We start from the raw sequence: 17,176 nt of genomic DNA, 5'->3' as shown, positions 1-17,176 counted from the left end.
CTAATTTGGACATTTTTACCCTTATTTATTTCCCTCCAAAAACACATAAGATCCCTCACCAAAGATATGATATCCTTCCAAAAGTAGAAAACTTTAGTTTTACCTTTCTCATATGTACTACATCTTTCTGCATCTTTCTCACCTACACTGTGAATACGTATTTATACACCATTTCTATAACCCACCAATAAAACTGAGCTAAGAGAAGCAGAAAAGAGTAAAGAAATAGGGAAGAGTAAGATCCTCCACCAAAGATATGATATCTCTCCAATAGCTGAACACTTTAGTTTTACCTCTCTCATCAGTACTATATTTGTCTACATATCTCTCACCAACACTATGAGTACGTCCCTATACACCATTACTGAAACTAACCATTAAAATTGAGGTAAGAGAAGCAGAGAAGATTAAAGAAAAACATATGGCAAGGTCGAATGAAGGTATGTAAACCCATTTGGGAAAAAAATTACCTTAGTTTTGCTATTCTCAACATTATTTGGTTATAGGGAAAAGAGTGAAATTTTTAGAGTAAACATGAGTGAAATTTTTTATTAGAAAGATTTGTATGAAAAGAGTAAAGTTTGTATTTAACATGTAAAAACTGGATGTAACTAGTGTTAAGTTCTTTATATATAAAACTTGAAGATAGTTGAGTACAATTCAACATGTTAATCGACAACTTTGTGGGATTGACTTACTTATCCAAATAACTACTATTTTAATATTATTTTTTTTGTTTTAATAATTTATTTATTTATTTATTTTTGTTATAGTGATTGATGAAATAGGAATAATGCTTCTTTATGAAGGAGATTGGGTGCAAAATGGAAACATGTACTACTTTGAAGGTTTCCAAGGTAAGGGTATTGAACCTAAGAAGACTACAACATATGAAGAATTACTGAAGATTGTTTGTCACATTTTGAAAGTAGATCCAACAAAGCACAATATTTCGATGAATTATGTATTCAATGGCAATATACCAACCACTCCTATATAGCTAAGAGATGATGGAGATGGGAAAATTTTCATTCTTTTTAATTGTACTAATGGTAAGTTGCTAGTTCCATTATGTATCACAATAGAGAAAAGAAGTGGCAATCATGGGTGTAAATCAATCATCAACACTGATTTTGGCCCTCATACTTTATCTAAGGTTGAGAAAGAAATCAATGTGGACCTAATATTCATAAATAGTAGTGAATCTTTAAGTGGTTTTGATTATGAAAATAGAATAAGGTTGAGTTATGATCCACTTAATTGTTTTGAATCTCATTACTTGAATATGAACAAGGATGATGAAGATGGTGGAATGAATGTCAACCCAAACGTTGATAGCCAAGTGATGCAAATTAAAGTAATGGAAGAGGCAGTAATGGAACCATTTATAGTTGGTTATCGTGAAACTAGTGATGACTATATGGAAGAGCACCAAATATACTCCAATAAGAAAGAATTGCAAAAGAAGTTGTGCATGATTGCTTTGAAAAGAAAGTTTTAGTTCAAAACATTAAAATTTTCAACCAAGTTATTACATGTTAGATGTGTTGATAAAGAATGCATGTGGTGACTTCATGCAATCAAGTTGGGAAATTCTGATCTATTTCAAATAAGGAAATATCATTTAACACACACTTGTAGCTTGGATATGATATCCTGTGATCATCGTCATGTAAGTAGTTAGTTGATTGGTCATAAGAGAAATATATCAAAGGGTTGTGGTTGATGTGGTGATTATGTTCATAACCGAAAGTTGTGTAAATGACCAATCCCCCTGCATTATCAGGATGATAATAGTAGACACATTGAAATAGGAATGCAAGATTGCTCCTAACAATTAGAGAATGAATGAAATTGTCACTAAGCCAATTTTATGGCGAATTTTTTGTTTTTTTGTTTTTTTTTTTGTAGAGGATGATTGGGCATATAAAAGATTTGCTATTGTAATTTTTGTATATTGTGCATAGGGGTACAAAACATGTGATCGTACTTTGATTCAATCCCTTTTAATTAAGCGATGAACTTAGCTTAAAAATGAAGTTTAAGTTCATTCCTTAATACCAACTTATTTGAAATGACAAGTGAACTCTTTATTTTTTTGGAATACTAATCTCATTAATATTTGATCATACATATTTGGAGATGTTTTAATCTTTTATTGATGTTAAGATCAAACACATTGTGTATGTTGAGATCATCCATATATACAACTTTAATTGAGGATATTCACCTAAACTACACTAGGGTTAAGTTTTTTTTACAAAGAACTTAATAATGGTTAAGTTTAAGTTACAAAAAAATTACTTGAATGAAAGTGAAGTTAAATTTTTTTAATAAAGAACTTAGTAAGAGTTAAGTTTTAATTAAGGATATTCATCTGAACTATACTAGGGTTAAGTTTGTTTTACAAAGAACTTAACAATGGTTAAGTTTTAGTTAAAAAAAGTTTACCTGAACAAAATTGAAGTTAAGTTTTTTAGTTAAAGAACTTAATAGGAGTTAAGTTTTAATTGAGGATATTCACTTGAACTGTACTAAGGTTAAGTTTAATTTACAAGTAACTTAACACTCATTAAATTTGAATTAAAACAAATGTCCTGAATTACACTGAAATTAAGTTTTTTTTAATAAAGAACTTAGTAGGAGTTAAGTTTTAATTGAGGATATTCACTTGAATTGCATTAGGGTTAAATTTCATTTACAAGTAACTTAACACTCATTAAGTTTGAGCTAAAAAACTAGGATATGAACTACATTGAAATAGAAAATTCTATTATTATGCTTACTACAATAAATTCAAACCTATTAACAATCATAACACAGTCACATTTATAATATAAAAAAAAAATTGCAACCATTCATTTTTCTGGATGTGTGAAAAACATGTAACTGTTTAAATACGTGCTATAACATAGGAATTTTCTAAAAAAAAACTTCAATGTTATTATAGAAATATCTTCCACTATCCATTTACAATAGTGGGATCACATAAGAAGTTCTTTATGGGAAAATAACTCCATTGTCGTCTTCTCACGAAACCAATCCACCCACTCGCCTGTTAGTGTATCCATTGGATGGTTGTGCATCAAGTATTCCACAAATTTGATCAAAAACATACCACAATCACCCCTTCATGAACACAAAAAATGTGATGTTAACAATATTAAATATTATTGTATATATAATGAAATATGTGTGTTGGCTTGGAAAATATTGTACTTACTCATATACAAAAATCATCAACACATTAACATACAAAAGAATGCCAAATTTACAAACCTTCTCATTAGATTCTTCAATATTTTTCATTAAAGATGAGTTGTTTACTTTCCAGGATGATCACTTTTGGAGTTATACCAGATTGCAAATCTAAGTTTTTTTTTTCTTGTCCCTAAAAAATAAATATAAAAAAAAATTTCAAACGGCAATCATGAGTTTACTTATTAAAATCCATAAGTTTATACTAAGTATATATATATATATACATATATAAAGAGAGAAAGAAAGAGAAATAGATACCATTATACAACATTCTTTTACATCACCTTAGAAATAATTTTTAGAAATTTGCATTTTGATAAAACTTACACTGCATTTTTTATTGAATTCTTTTAAATGGATTGTTGATCAAAGAGACTGCATAATGCACATGATTTTCCAATAAATTCAAACACTTTGGTTATTCATGTCTAAATTTTAACAACTAATCATGAGTCCATGTCATATTACTTTTCCTTGCATCTATATCTAGGTATAAATGAAGTTCTAAAGGACCATCCTTACTTACGGAAAGAATATAGGAGAAGTATTTTGGCTATGCATAAGCATCATCTCACTCAATATTTTAGTTGTGAGTAATATTTTAGCCCTCAGTTGGGATCATTCTTTGCCATGCCTTTTGTTAGAGATTACTATTTGAATGTTGTGGTTTGCATTGCAAGACCAACAGGATTCCAAACTTAGCAAATATCACTTATGATTTAGTAAAAGCAAACCAGGTTCAAACCTTGATGGGGTGCTTCTTAATGTTGGTTCACCTCCAAGGGAGAGCAGTGGTTTTCTTCTCAATCTATACAAGCAAAATGGAAATTGTAGATAGTTAAGGAATGCAAATTGTTTGATGAAAATTGAGATTTTCAATTAAACCAACTTCCTATCCCTTGGGAAGAGAACTAAAAATAGGAAAAGATCTTTTTCCCAAACTGCTGAAAAACTAGATATCCAATTGGCAAAGGCTACAATGATCTCCAATTTTGTCATTAATAGAAAAGAATGATTATTCTTGTATACCAGATTAGTTTCATTACTTAAAAGTTAAGTAGCACAAAAAGAGAATAATTGACACGAATGCTCATAGAAGAAGTATTGTTTTCACTTTATGATAGAAGCCAAAACTACTCTAAAAGAGGGGTTTTGAATTTTGGAAAAGAAATCAAAACCATTCTTCCAGCACTGCTCATGGAAAAAGACCTCAGCAGCACCTCTAATATATCCACTTAGGGGGTTTAAGGAAACAAATTCATTTTCCTTCGTGGGACAAATGGAATGTTTCTTCCAATCACCATGGAGGAGAAATCAAAATGGGGGCAAATTCTATTTCTCTTATTCTAATTCAACTCTTTAGAACACCAAATTGGTCAACACATTTGTCATTTTTCCACTAGATTTATGCTTAAAAGTACATATGTAACAAGAACCACAAGAACAGTTTTCTACATGATAGAAACAGAGCATTTTCCATAACATCGTGCTTCAAAATCTTAACAAGTAGAGCAAAACATCAAAATAAAATAGCCAAGAAATCTAAGTAAAGACAATTTTTTTTTTCAATTCAACTAGATATCTTTTTTGGTAAACCAATGTGTTTTCAGAGTTCATAATCAAAGAGAAATAGGCTAATAAATTTAAGAAAAACCCTTATATTTATCCTTAACAAAAAGTGAACATATAAACTCATTACTTTGTTCCACGTTTTTTCCGAAACCATGTAGAAAGAAACCGCACACCTTAAGCAAATGTATGAAATCAACAAAGAAAAAAGTCTAAAAAAATAAACTATTTCGAAGTAATAAACATATTTTTCAGGATCCTTTTCTGTTCTCTTCCACTTCATTTCGTTCCTTCCTTTCCCGCATTTTTTCATAAACTGGAGAAAAAAATTCACATTTCAATCAAACGAATAACCTTTTAGAATCCTTTTAGACAGATGGTCAACAACAATATGGAAATCTGCAAAAATAAAAAATAAAAATAAATTTTAGAATACCAAAGAGTGTGTTACAGTCTACCATTTAAGAGAGAATAACCCTTCGTTCTGCTCTCTTTCTCTTCTTTTTGCAATTTTGAATTTCAAAGGTTTCACTTTAATTTTTTTTCAAGGGTAATTTAGTCCAAAAGGGGTCATTTTTCAAGTTTTAAAAAGGGAGAGGTCATTTTTCAGAATACCAACTTATTTTGCCCCTTTTAACCAAATAACCCTATTTTTTATGCTTTTTGAGGGATGGGTTACTTTTGCAAATATAGGTGTTATTTTAACCCCTTTACCCAAATAACCCATGAAAAAATGACACACAATGAATTAAAAACCAAGTACATGTTTACTATGAACAACAATGATGCAAGAGAGGTAACTCGTATTATTATAAATTCGAAACCCAATGTCTTAGGCACAGAAGATAAGCCAGAAATGGGAACTTCAAGCTCTTTTATGCTTTCATTGCATTCAATCCTCCTTTAATTTGCTATCCCTTTCATTGGCAGCTTCAGATTCGGTTCATGAATTAGCTTTTCTCCAATGCCTTTCTGGCCATTCTCGGCCTTCTCATCCCATCTCTGCAGTACTATACACTCCTGATAACTCTTGATATTCGTCTGTTTTAGAGTCTTACATTAGAAACCTCCGATTCAATACACTTGCAACACCTAAACCGCACCTTATCATCACCGCCACCCATGAGTCTCACAAACAAGCTGCCGTAATTTGCTCTAAGAAGCATGGCTTGGAGATCAAAATTCGAAGTGGTGGCCATGACTATGAGGGTATGTCTTATGTATCCGATGCCCCATTCGTCATCCTTGATATGTTCAATTCAATCCATTAGCGTGGATATAGAAGATGAGAGTGCTTGGGTTCAGGCTGGAGCAACTATTGGTGAAATTTACTATAGGATTGCTGAGAAAAGCAAGACTCATGGCTTTCCTCTGGTACGTGTTACAGTTGGTGCTGGTGGCCACTTCAGTGGTGGCAGTTACGGTAATATAATGAGAAAGTACGGTTTGTCTGTTGATAACATTCTCGATGCACAATTGGTTGATAACATTTTTTTTGGATATAAATTGGGGCTGGATTTGAGAGCATTAAGAGTTGTAATCTCCTTTAACAATATTGGAAGTTCTTCGTCTTTGTCCATGGATGTAGGCTTAAGGCCGAACCATGTGAATCATTGTGTTTTATTTTTGTTTGTCTTATTCTTTTCTTCCTATTATTATTCTTTGTCATGATTTGCACGACCCTGAATGATATAATTCATCCAAAATAAGTTGTGAATACAACAACATATGAATTTTCTGATACCACATCTCCTTAACATAACAATGTGTTCTTATTTTGTACCAGGAAAGAAAAATGAAGCAGGTAGATCTGCAGTGATGAAACACAGCTCTCCACTTATTATTTCTTTTCTATACCATGTATTGAAGCAATCAGAAAGGTATTGCCTAGAGACACAAATCTAGTTACCATTTAATAGGGAAGAGTTGGGATGCTTTGTTCATTTCTGAAGAAGTTACCAGGATCAACCTTGGTCTTGATCCGCACCAGCCTGTTGAAATTCTTCTTGAAGTACTTGATCCCATAAACTCTTCCTTCCAAGTAGCTGTTCTTACCGTTGTGGTTGATACCCAAGTCCAGATCCCTATAGTTGAGAAATGCCTCTCTGGGGGACTTGGAAACAAAGGGAGTCATGTAACTGTAGAGCTGTCGTGTCAAGTTTATGTATCGTTCGGCCGCCTCACCCGCCTCACTCCCTTCCTCATCCCAGTTTGTGGCGTACTGGATTTTGCATAGGTTCCCTGCGCGGTGTGGAAAAGGAGTTGCAGACGGGGAAATCTCAGCCATCTTTCCACCGTAAGGGTTGAAGGCCAGAGCTGGCGTCTGTAGCTCGATCATTTTCTTCCATATCCCCTCCAAACCAGCCTTTGGAATTGGTTCCTTCAGATAGTCTGATTTCCTCTTCAAGTGGGTGAGTACTTGAGGGTTTCGATCAAGCAAAGCCTCAACAGGCGTTCCCATGGCAAAGTTTGTCCAGAAGAGGACAGACTCTACCCAACTCATCTCAGTGCAGTCTGAGCTCTGCAACCCCAACTCGGGTAAGCTCGTGTTCATGATGGAGAGAAGTCTTTCAGAACTTCCAAGGAACAAGGACCGGAATGTGGCTCTTCCTGTCTTCTCTCCACTCCGGCTGCTATTCACCACATCCATGGTTAGTCTGATGAATAGATCGCCATCAACCTTATCTGCAACTTGCTGCCACTGATACACAGTGTTTGTTGCATTCTGTTCCAAGGTCCTTGCAACTCGGAAAACAGTTACTGTAGCTGGAACTTGGACAAGCTTGATTTTATAAGAAACAATGAGGCCGTAGCTAGCTCCACCTCCTCCTCTAATGGCCCAAAACAAGTCTTCCCCCATTGATTTTCGGTTGAGAAGTCGGCCATTAACATCAACCAACTCTGCATCCACAATGTTATCGACAGACAGCCCGAACTTTCTCATCATATTACCATAACCGCCACCACTGAAGTGGCCACCAGCACCAACCGTAGGACATACACCAGCAGGAAAGCCATGAGTCTTGCTTTTCTCGGCAATCCTATAGTAAATTTCACCAAGAGTTGCTCCAGCCTGAACCCAAGCACTCTCATCTTCTATATCCACACTAATGGATCGAACATTGAACATATCAAGGATGAAGAAGGGGACATCGGATACATAAGACACGCCCTCGTAGTCATGGCCACCGCTTCGAATTTTCATCTGCAAGCCATGCTTCTTAGAGCAAATAATGGCAGCTTTTATGTGAGACTCATGGGTGGCGGTGATGATAAGGCGCGGTTTAGGGGTTGTAGATGTATTGAATCGGAGGTTTCTAATGTATGACTCTAAAACAGACGAATATGAAGAGTTATCAGGAGTGTATAGTACTGCAGAGATGGGATGAGAAGACTGAGAATGGGTAGAAAGGCATTGGAGAAAAGCTCCATGAACAGAATCCGAAGCTGCCCATGAAAGAGAGAGCAAAAAGATGATTGAAAGCAATGAAAGCATTGAAGAGCTTGAAGTTCCCATTTCTGGTTTCCTCTTCTGTGTGCAAGAGAGTATACAAGATCTGATTGGAATTTATAATAAAAGAAGAGGTAAGAAGACAATACAATTCACCTCCCAATCAGCATTTGACATTTTGTAATTGCAATATCATATGGTGAAAGGATCCTTTGTTTATTTTACTTTTCCACGATCCATGAACTCATTGTGGAGCTGTTGGCAATGTCTTCATCTCCTGTACGGCCATTTGTATGTTCAGCTTCTGTAACATTCACAATCATAGATCAAGATGGTCTGTCCAAAATTTATTTTTTCCTCCAAAAGGAAATTTATAGATAATAATAAATAATTAAAAAAAAAAACATAAGAACCAAATATGATAAGCATAGATCTAGATTGCCAGATGAATGACTCATGAAGTCCATATGGATTAGATAGTTTCATATGCAAAAATCATATTGTTATTTAATTATCATACGATTTTATATAGAAAAAGTTTTGTCACTAATAATTGTAAAAGCCCTGTCTTGATTAAGAATGACGGTAACCGCACCTATCTAACCATTTCAACTTTTCCTTTCAAATTAAAGCCCAACCTCTATTACAAAATATAACCAACTTTGCTGTAAACCCAAATCCCAAAATCATGATTGGATCAGATTTAAGCCAAAAATTTATCTCAGTGAAGGAAGTCCGATTAGAATCGACAAGTAACTTCATAAGTGCCAAATTTTCCCAGCTGATTAAGCTGATGCCAAATTTTCCCAGCTGATTAAGCTGATATATAACAAACAATAAATAATCCAACAAAAACAAGTTTGACAATTCATCTCTTGAATCAACTCATTCCATCAGTCAATTACTGACCACGAATTTATATTTTTATCAGCATATCCCACTCATCATTTGAAATTTTAATACTAAAATGTATGGTAACTGTTGCCACATCAAATATTTTATGGAGTACGTATAAGACAAATCATAATGTAAATATTGAAAGTGACTTCTTTTTTTAAAACCCCAACCGTGAAATTCCAATCAAAATATTGGGCAATGTCTGTAGGCCTGACCTTTCTATAGAGTTTGACCACACTCATCATTTGAAATTTTAATACTAAAATGTATGGTAGCTATTGTCACGTCAAATACTTTATGGCGTACGTATAAGACAAAGCATAATGTTAATATCAAAAGTGACTTATTTTTTTAAAACCCCAACTATGAAATTCCAATCAAAATATTGGGCAATGTCTGTAGGCCTGACCTTTCTATGGAGTTTGACCACACTCATCATTTGAAATTTTAATACTAAAATGTATGGTAGCTATTGCCACGTCAAATATTTTATGGTGTATGTACAAGACAAATCATAATGTTAATATTGAAAGTGACTTCTTTTTTTAAAACCCCGACTGTGAAATTCCAATCAAAATATTGGGCAATGTCTGTAGGCCTGACCTTTCTATAGAGTTTGACCACACTCATCATTTGAAATTTTAATACTAAAATGCATGGTAGCTATTGCCACGTCAAATATTTTATGGCGTACGTATAAGACAAATCATAATGTTAATATCGAAAGTGACTTCTTTTTTTAAAACCCCAACTATGAAATTCCAATCAAAATATTGGCCAATGTCTGCAGGCCTGACCTTTCTATTGAGTTTGACCACACTCATCATTTGAAATTTTAATACTAAAATGTATGGTAGCTATTGCCACATCAAATATTTTATGGCATACGTATAAGACAAATCATAATGTTAATATCAAAAGTGACTTCTTTTTTTAAAACCCCAACTGTGAAATTCCAATCAAAATATTGGACAATGTCTGCAGGCCTGACCTTTCTATAGAGTTTGACTACGCTCATCATTTGAAATTTTAATACTAAAATGTATGGTAGCTATTGCCACGTCAAATATTTAATGGCATACGTATAAGACAAATCATAATGTTATTATTGAAAGTGACTTATTTTTTTAAAACCCCAACCATGAAATTCCAATCAAAATATTGGGCAATGTCTGCAGGCCTAACCTTTCTATAGAGTTTGAATACACTCATCATTTGAAATTTTAATACTAAAATGTATGGTAGCTATTGCCACGTCAAATATTTTATGGCGTACATATAAGAGAAATCATAATGTTAATGTCGAAAGTGACTTCTTTTTTTAAAACCCCAAGTGTGAAATTCCAATCAAAATATATAACACATTAGCAAAAATATTATCATTTTTTTATTCATATCCAAACACTAATTAATTATTCACGAAAACATTTTGATAAAAATGCTATTAATAAAAATGTTATAAGCTAAAAACACTTTTGTCATAATCACTCTCAATCATACCCTTAGAGTGTGTTTGGTAGTGATTCTATGAAGTGTTTCTAGCATCTTTAATATATGAAAGATAAAAATTTTCAAGTGTTAGAAAGACTAAAAACACTTCCTAAAATCACTACCAAACGCATTCTTAATTTCCTTTTATTAATTTTGCTTTTTGTGACAAATATGAATGTGCATTCATGCACATAAAATATTACTCTTTATGAATTGATACAAAACTTGTACACAAAATCCTTTTACATTCATATTGTATCAAGAGCCCCTCTTTCTCTAGGCATTCTTCCTTCATTCTTATATTTTTCTTTTCTTGTTTTAGCAATGATCAAGGAAGTTTTAGGGAGCACTCAAATCCTTCATGTGATACTAGGTTGTCTCTCTATTTGAGTTAGTGGTTCCCTTTATTTCCATTACTAGGACATCCAATGAAGCTTGGGACCAGTTGGTTAAATTTTATGATAATCATTCTCATTTAAGTAGAATTCAATTGAAGGGTGATGAACATGCCTTATTGACTTATGGAACACACCAAACTTGTTTTAAAGGGTCTCCACACAATCAAGAATCAATGTTCTTAGAAATTTCAAAGAGAATAATGGTTGAAGTTATGGGTCAGATTAAGGACATGATTAGTAATGAAATTAGTGAAAATTTTCAACTGAAAGATTGCCTTAATAATACATCACTGTGGTGGGATTTTCTTTAGAGTGAGTTACCTCCTTACAGCAGCAAAGAAAGCTAGCAATTATGTAAGTTTATGATTTGTGTGGCTAAGATTTAACTAACTCTTGTTAACCATATGTGGCTGTTGTCAGCCTCTTGACCTAATGACGGAGAAAAGGGCCTCATGGGTAGGCCTTGCACCCATGGGAGCCTAGACAGTGAGCAATGATGACCTGGAGTTTGGTGGTTCAAACCTCAAGAGATAAAAGAAAGAGACCATGTGTGGGTCAGGCACACACCGCGGACTAGCCAGACAAGCACCGCGTGCGCACCAGACACGCATTGCACGTGCACCAAGCATATGTTGCCTATGAAGTTGGTACAAATGGAGGGTGAGGTTTATTTTAGAATATAATTTCTACTTATTCAAATATTCCATTATGTCTCCTCAAGCATGTATGATGTCTCCTCCAAACATCTTGAGAATGACATGTATTGTTCTTTAAAAGGGAAGGGGTGGGTGACTCAAGGGGGCACCAAGGGAAGGCCTTGACCACACCAAAGGGGTACTATGGCACGACCTTGGGCATACCTAGGACACACGAATGGCACTCAAGCATGCACACATGGGTTCCACGACATGTGTGGCGTGCACCCCGTAGGTGCAACGGCACGGGGCCTGGTGCAGCCTACCTCCTGCCTACACTGACACAAGGGCACCTAAGCCTTATGCAGCGAGCTAGTTAGAGAATCCATGGGCATAACGCCATGGTTCGATGGAGCATTAGACGCACAATTGACTCGGACCCAAGATGACTATGCATGGCACAAGGGCGCAATGCCTTGTGCACTAAGAAGGCACAGTCATGGGCACAATGCCATGGCTCGTTGTTGTGGAGCCTTGATCTAATGAAGAGAGCTAGACACATGCCCAGGCTATGGGCACCTTGACATGGCATGGGCTCACAGATCAATGTAGGGAAAGCACACTGATACACCAGACACTTGGTTAGCTGGTTGGTGCATGTTACTGGTTCAGAGGGTTTTGATCAAAGACACGTTGGTGGGCACCTATTCACAAAAGGCATCTTACAAGGCTTATTAGGGGGACTCATCAATAGCTTGATGGGAAAGGTTTGAGGGGATGGAAGCTAGCTAGTGGCAGCAAGTGATCAGGACAACATTCAACTACAAGGAATAGGCAGGTTGTTATGGTGCTGATGGCTGGTGCGAAGAGACACCTTAGACTGAAGGAGTGTCTTTAGTTGGGCGATTATGTAAGCAGTTCACCAGCTAGGTGGTTATGCAAGCAATTATAGCGATTGTGGTAGTTGTAGAACCACTAGGCAGGTTCCTTGGTTTTGAATTTTGAATTGTAACTGCAATGTGGATCATTTAAAAGGCCCATGCATCTCTAAGACAAAGCATAGAGAATGTCATTGAATGCTTAAGGGTTCTAAGCGTTGTATTCTGACTTAGGCCAATTGTTGAGACACTTTGGAAAGACAATTTTCTATCTTGTAGAGTTGAACAATACAAGTTGGGAAGGGTGTTCCCGTAATCATGTGGTTGCTTGTTACATTGTTCTTTTAAGGGTTTGACAGAAAGGTTGGTTAAGGAAGAGTCCTTAACACCGCACACTCAATGAAAAAAATTGGGCAGATTTCAGGGGTGTGATAAGTGGTAACAAAGCGTGCACCAAAGATGGTTGGTGGTAGTGTAATGGAAGCCTTGCGGAAAATGATTGCTTGGATGGAAGAAATGCTAGGAGAATGGCCATGCGAGGATGGCACTGTGGCTTCGTGGGAAGAGCACACTATGTAGGAAATCCAAGTGCAGAGGAGTTTGTTGGAGACCTATGACAAATTCTTTAAGGAGAAATTTACTGGCTTGAAAATAGAGATCCAGTCTCTGATGGATGATTTCAAGGCCACCCTGCAATCTTATGGAGAAGACATTGTAGTCCTTAAGAAGACTGTGTTGCAGGGATGCTCCTCAAGCCCTGAAGTCCCTCCTAAAGTCCGGGTCCCAAAGCCTAAGGGCTTCATTAGTAACATGAACACGAAGGAGTTGGAGAATTTCTTATGGGACATGGAGTAGTTCTTCAGGGCTGCTCATGTTCCTGATGGTGAGAAGGTGTCCATTACCAGTATGTATTTGACTGGTGATACCAAACTGTGGTGGTGAACAAGGATGGAGGATGATGTAGAGTTTGGAATGCCCCAAATCACCACTTGGGAGACTTTGAAGAAAGAATTGAAAGATCAATTCCTCCCCACCAACACTGCTTAGGTGGCCAAGGAATCATTGAAAATGCTCGGACACACCGGATCAGTGAAGGACTATGTCAAGGAATTCAATTCCTTGATGTTGGATATAAAGAACATGTCACAAGAGAACAAGCTTTTCAATTTCATGTCCGGATTGCCAGGATGGGCTTAGACAGAACTTTGAAGCCAAAGGGTTCGTGATCTCCCTTTTCCCATGGCTGCAACAGATTGTTTGGTGGATTACAAGATGGGTGGCGTCATCTCCACCATGCAAAAACCAAAGTCAGAAGGAAACAGAAAGACTAAGGCTGAAAACAAGACTTCTAAGAAGTCTTGGTGGAAGAAGTAGAACAAGAAAGGTGTTGCAGGAGTAAAACCAGTGGAGAATACCACAAAATTTGTGCAGCAATCCACCTGAATGGCAGGATGCTTCATTTGCAATGGTCCTCATCGAGCCAAGGATTGCCTCAAAAGAGATAAACTCTTAGCCCTTGTGACTGCAGAAGACAAGGGAGAATCTGACTTAGATACCCCTCCTAAAGTCAATCCAGTGCAACTCCTGAATGTCCTCCATGGTGAGACTCCTATCCAAAAGTCCTTAATGCATGTGCATGCAATTATGAATGGCGTGCAAGTTAAGGCCATGGTGGACAGTCTTGCCACTCACAATTTTGTGGCCACTCGAGAGGCAACCAGGTTAGGATTGAAGTTGGAAGAGGATACCAGTCGAATCAAGGCAGTCAATAGCAAAGCCCAAAAGATCTAAGGGATAGCCAAGAATGTCCCCATGCAAGTTGGTGACTGGAAGGGCACATGTAACCTACATTGTGTGCCCTTAGATGACTTCGATTTGATCCTTGGTGTAGACTTCCTTTTGAAGGCCAAAGTGGCCTTGATCCCACATCTTGGTGGATTGGTGGTGTTGGAATAAAGACAGCCTTGTTTTGTGCAAGCCTTGAGGGCAAATGATGGTGGTAAGGGTCAGCCTGAGATGTTGTCCACTATCTAGTTAAAGAAGGGATTGAAGCAGGGCTATGATACATATGTCGCAACCTTGATCGAGATCAAGGATGGGCAGTCTGTGGAAGTCCCTAATTTAGTGGTCAAAATTTTGAACGAGTTCAAAAATGTGATGTTTGTATAACTCCCCAAGGAATTGCCACCCCGACGACCTATTGACCATAGGATTGAATTGTTGCTTGGAACAAAGCCCCTTGCTCAAGCCTCTTACAGGATATCTCCTACAGAATTGTTAAAGCTACGAAAATAGTTGATGGAATTGTTGGATGCAAGCCTAATCCAACCCTTGAGGGCTCCATATGGTGCACCAATGTTTTTCCAAAAGAAACATTATGATTCTCTATGCATGTGTGTGGATTATAGGGCTCTTAACAAGGTGACCATAAAGAACAAATACCCGATCCTCTTGGCAGCCAAGCTGTTTGATAGATTTTCAAAAGCCTTCTACTTCACCAAGTTGGACCTGAGATCAGGCTATTGGCAAGTGCAGATTGCGACAAGAGATGAAAGGGAGACCACTAGTGTAACTTGGTATGGTTCATACGAGTTTCTGGTAATGCCTTTGGGATGACTAATGCCTCTGCTACTTTTTGCACCATGCAATCATCAAGCATATGTTAGCTATGGAGTTGGTGCAGATGGAAGGTGAGGTTTATTTTGGAATATAATTTCTAAGTATTTAAATATTTCATTATGTCTCCTCAAGCATGTATGATGTCTCCTCTAGACATCTTGACAATGGCTCATATTGCTCTTTAAGGAAGGTAGGTGACTCAAAGGGGCACAAAAGGAAGGCCTTAATCGCACCAAGGGGGTACCATGGCACTGCCTTAGGCGTACCTAGGACACACGGACAACACCCAAGCACGCACACATGGGCTCCACAACATGTATGGTGTGCACCCCGTGAGCGCAACAACACGTGGCCTGGTACAGCCTACTTCCTCCCCACATTGGCACGAGAGTGCCTAAGCCTTGTGTCGCGAGCCAATTGGAAAAGCCATGGGTGCAACGCCATGGTTTGATAGAGCACTAGACGCACAACTAACTCAAACCCAAGATGACTATGCATGGCACAATGGCGCAATGCCCTGTGCACTAGGAAGGCACGGCCATGGGAGCAATGCCATGGCTTGTTGTTGTGGAGCCTTGATCTGATAGAGGAAGCTAGACACATGCCTAGGCCATGGGCACCTTGATATGGCATGGGCTTACACATCAGTATAGGGAAGGCACACTAATGCACCAGACACCTGGTCAGCTAGTTACTACATGATGCTGGTTTAGAGGACCTTGATCAAAGACACGTTGATGGGCACCCTTTCACAAGAGACGCCTTATAGGGAGGAGGCAGCTTGTTAGGGGGACTCATCAACAACTTGATGGGAAAGGCTTGAGGGGATGGTAGCTAGCTAGTGGCAGCAAGTGATCTGGACAACATTCAACTACAAAGGACTGGCAGTTGATTCATGCCTAATTGGTGTCTCAGCTGGTTCGTGTCCAGCTGGTGCTCCTTGATGGCGGGAGTAATCAACAATATTTATAACCTATAACACCATGAACTAGGGTAGCAAATACAAAGCTACTATAGCATAGTGGCTCTAGGATCGTTCCACTGGGAAGGGTACTCAAGTTGAAAATGATACCAATTCAAAGTGAATTGGTGCTGTTTCATTTCAAGATTAGCTTAAGAAATAAAACACAAACTTTGGTTGAAAAAGGTTTGGACTTAGATTAACTACACAGCAAGTGATGAAAATTACTTAAGAAGAAAAGCATTCCTTGGAGATTCAGGTATACAGGGGGGGTTCCTCATGCAAAAGCATAGCTCCGGTCAGTTGGTTCGAATCCTCCCATTAGAGAATTAACATAAAGTCAATTCTCTAACAGGTGCTGCACAAATGCATCCCTCAATTCGATTTTAGCTTTAATTCTCTCACTGATGCAACTTGCAATGGTTTGAGCCTCTCACTAGCCTTTACCATTCAAGGTGATCTTTAACCTTGGATTACCCGTCAAAAGCTCGCAAGAGGTAACTAATGGATGTCTCCTAAGAGTCCAAAAGCTTACCAAGTGTTGGCTATTCTAGAAAATCCTACTTTCAAGTCACCTACCAGAGGCTCGCAAGGGGTAAACTAGTGCATCTCCATGGTTAGAGATCACTTGCCTTACCAAGTGTTAGCCCAGGTGACTCCAAGGTGTTTTAAGTTAACTAAAAACATTAGAAACCATTCACGGGACACACTTACTCTTCATTCATAGCTGAAACCACAAAGCTTCTGATTCTTGCACTTGGAACCTTTCCCGGCAACCTTAACTCCAAGGAACTAAAAGGTTTAGTTACTCATTCTCTGGGGAAAGCTCCTCAGAGAGTGCATAACTTAGTAAAATAAGTAAAAACACAATCAAAGAGAGAAGGTAAGGTAGAAAAGAGCTCAAGCTCTGTGTATTTCTTCCTTTGAAATTTACAAAAGGTTCATCACCACCACACCCTCAGAACAGGCTCCTCGGGCTCCCTTTAAACCAAAAATTTCATAATCAACTATTACCT

At 37.3% G+C, this 17,176-nt stretch overlaps 1 protein-coding gene across 1 annotated transcript; it reads right to left on the bottom strand.

Moving 5' to 3' along the window:
* Nucleotides 1–6,742: 6,742 nt before the first annotated feature.
* LOC117923777 (berberine bridge enzyme-like 8) lies at nt 6,743–8,347 on the bottom strand. The gene has a single exon (XM_034842221.1). The coding sequence runs from the start codon at nt 8,345–8,347 to the stop codon at nt 6,743–6,745; it is 1,605 nt and encodes a 534-aa protein (XP_034698112.1).
* Nucleotides 8,348–17,176: the final 8,829 nt, after the last annotated feature.

Source organism: Vitis riparia, chromosome 10 (genome assembly GCF_004353265.1).
Source record: "Vitis riparia cultivar Riparia Gloire de Montpellier isolate 1030 chromosome 10, EGFV_Vit.rip_1.0, whole genome shotgun sequence".
In the NCBI taxonomy this organism is placed as follows: domain Eukaryota; kingdom Viridiplantae; phylum Streptophyta; class Magnoliopsida; order Vitales; family Vitaceae; genus Vitis; species Vitis riparia.
This window is presented reverse-complemented; position numbering and strand designations above follow the sequence as displayed.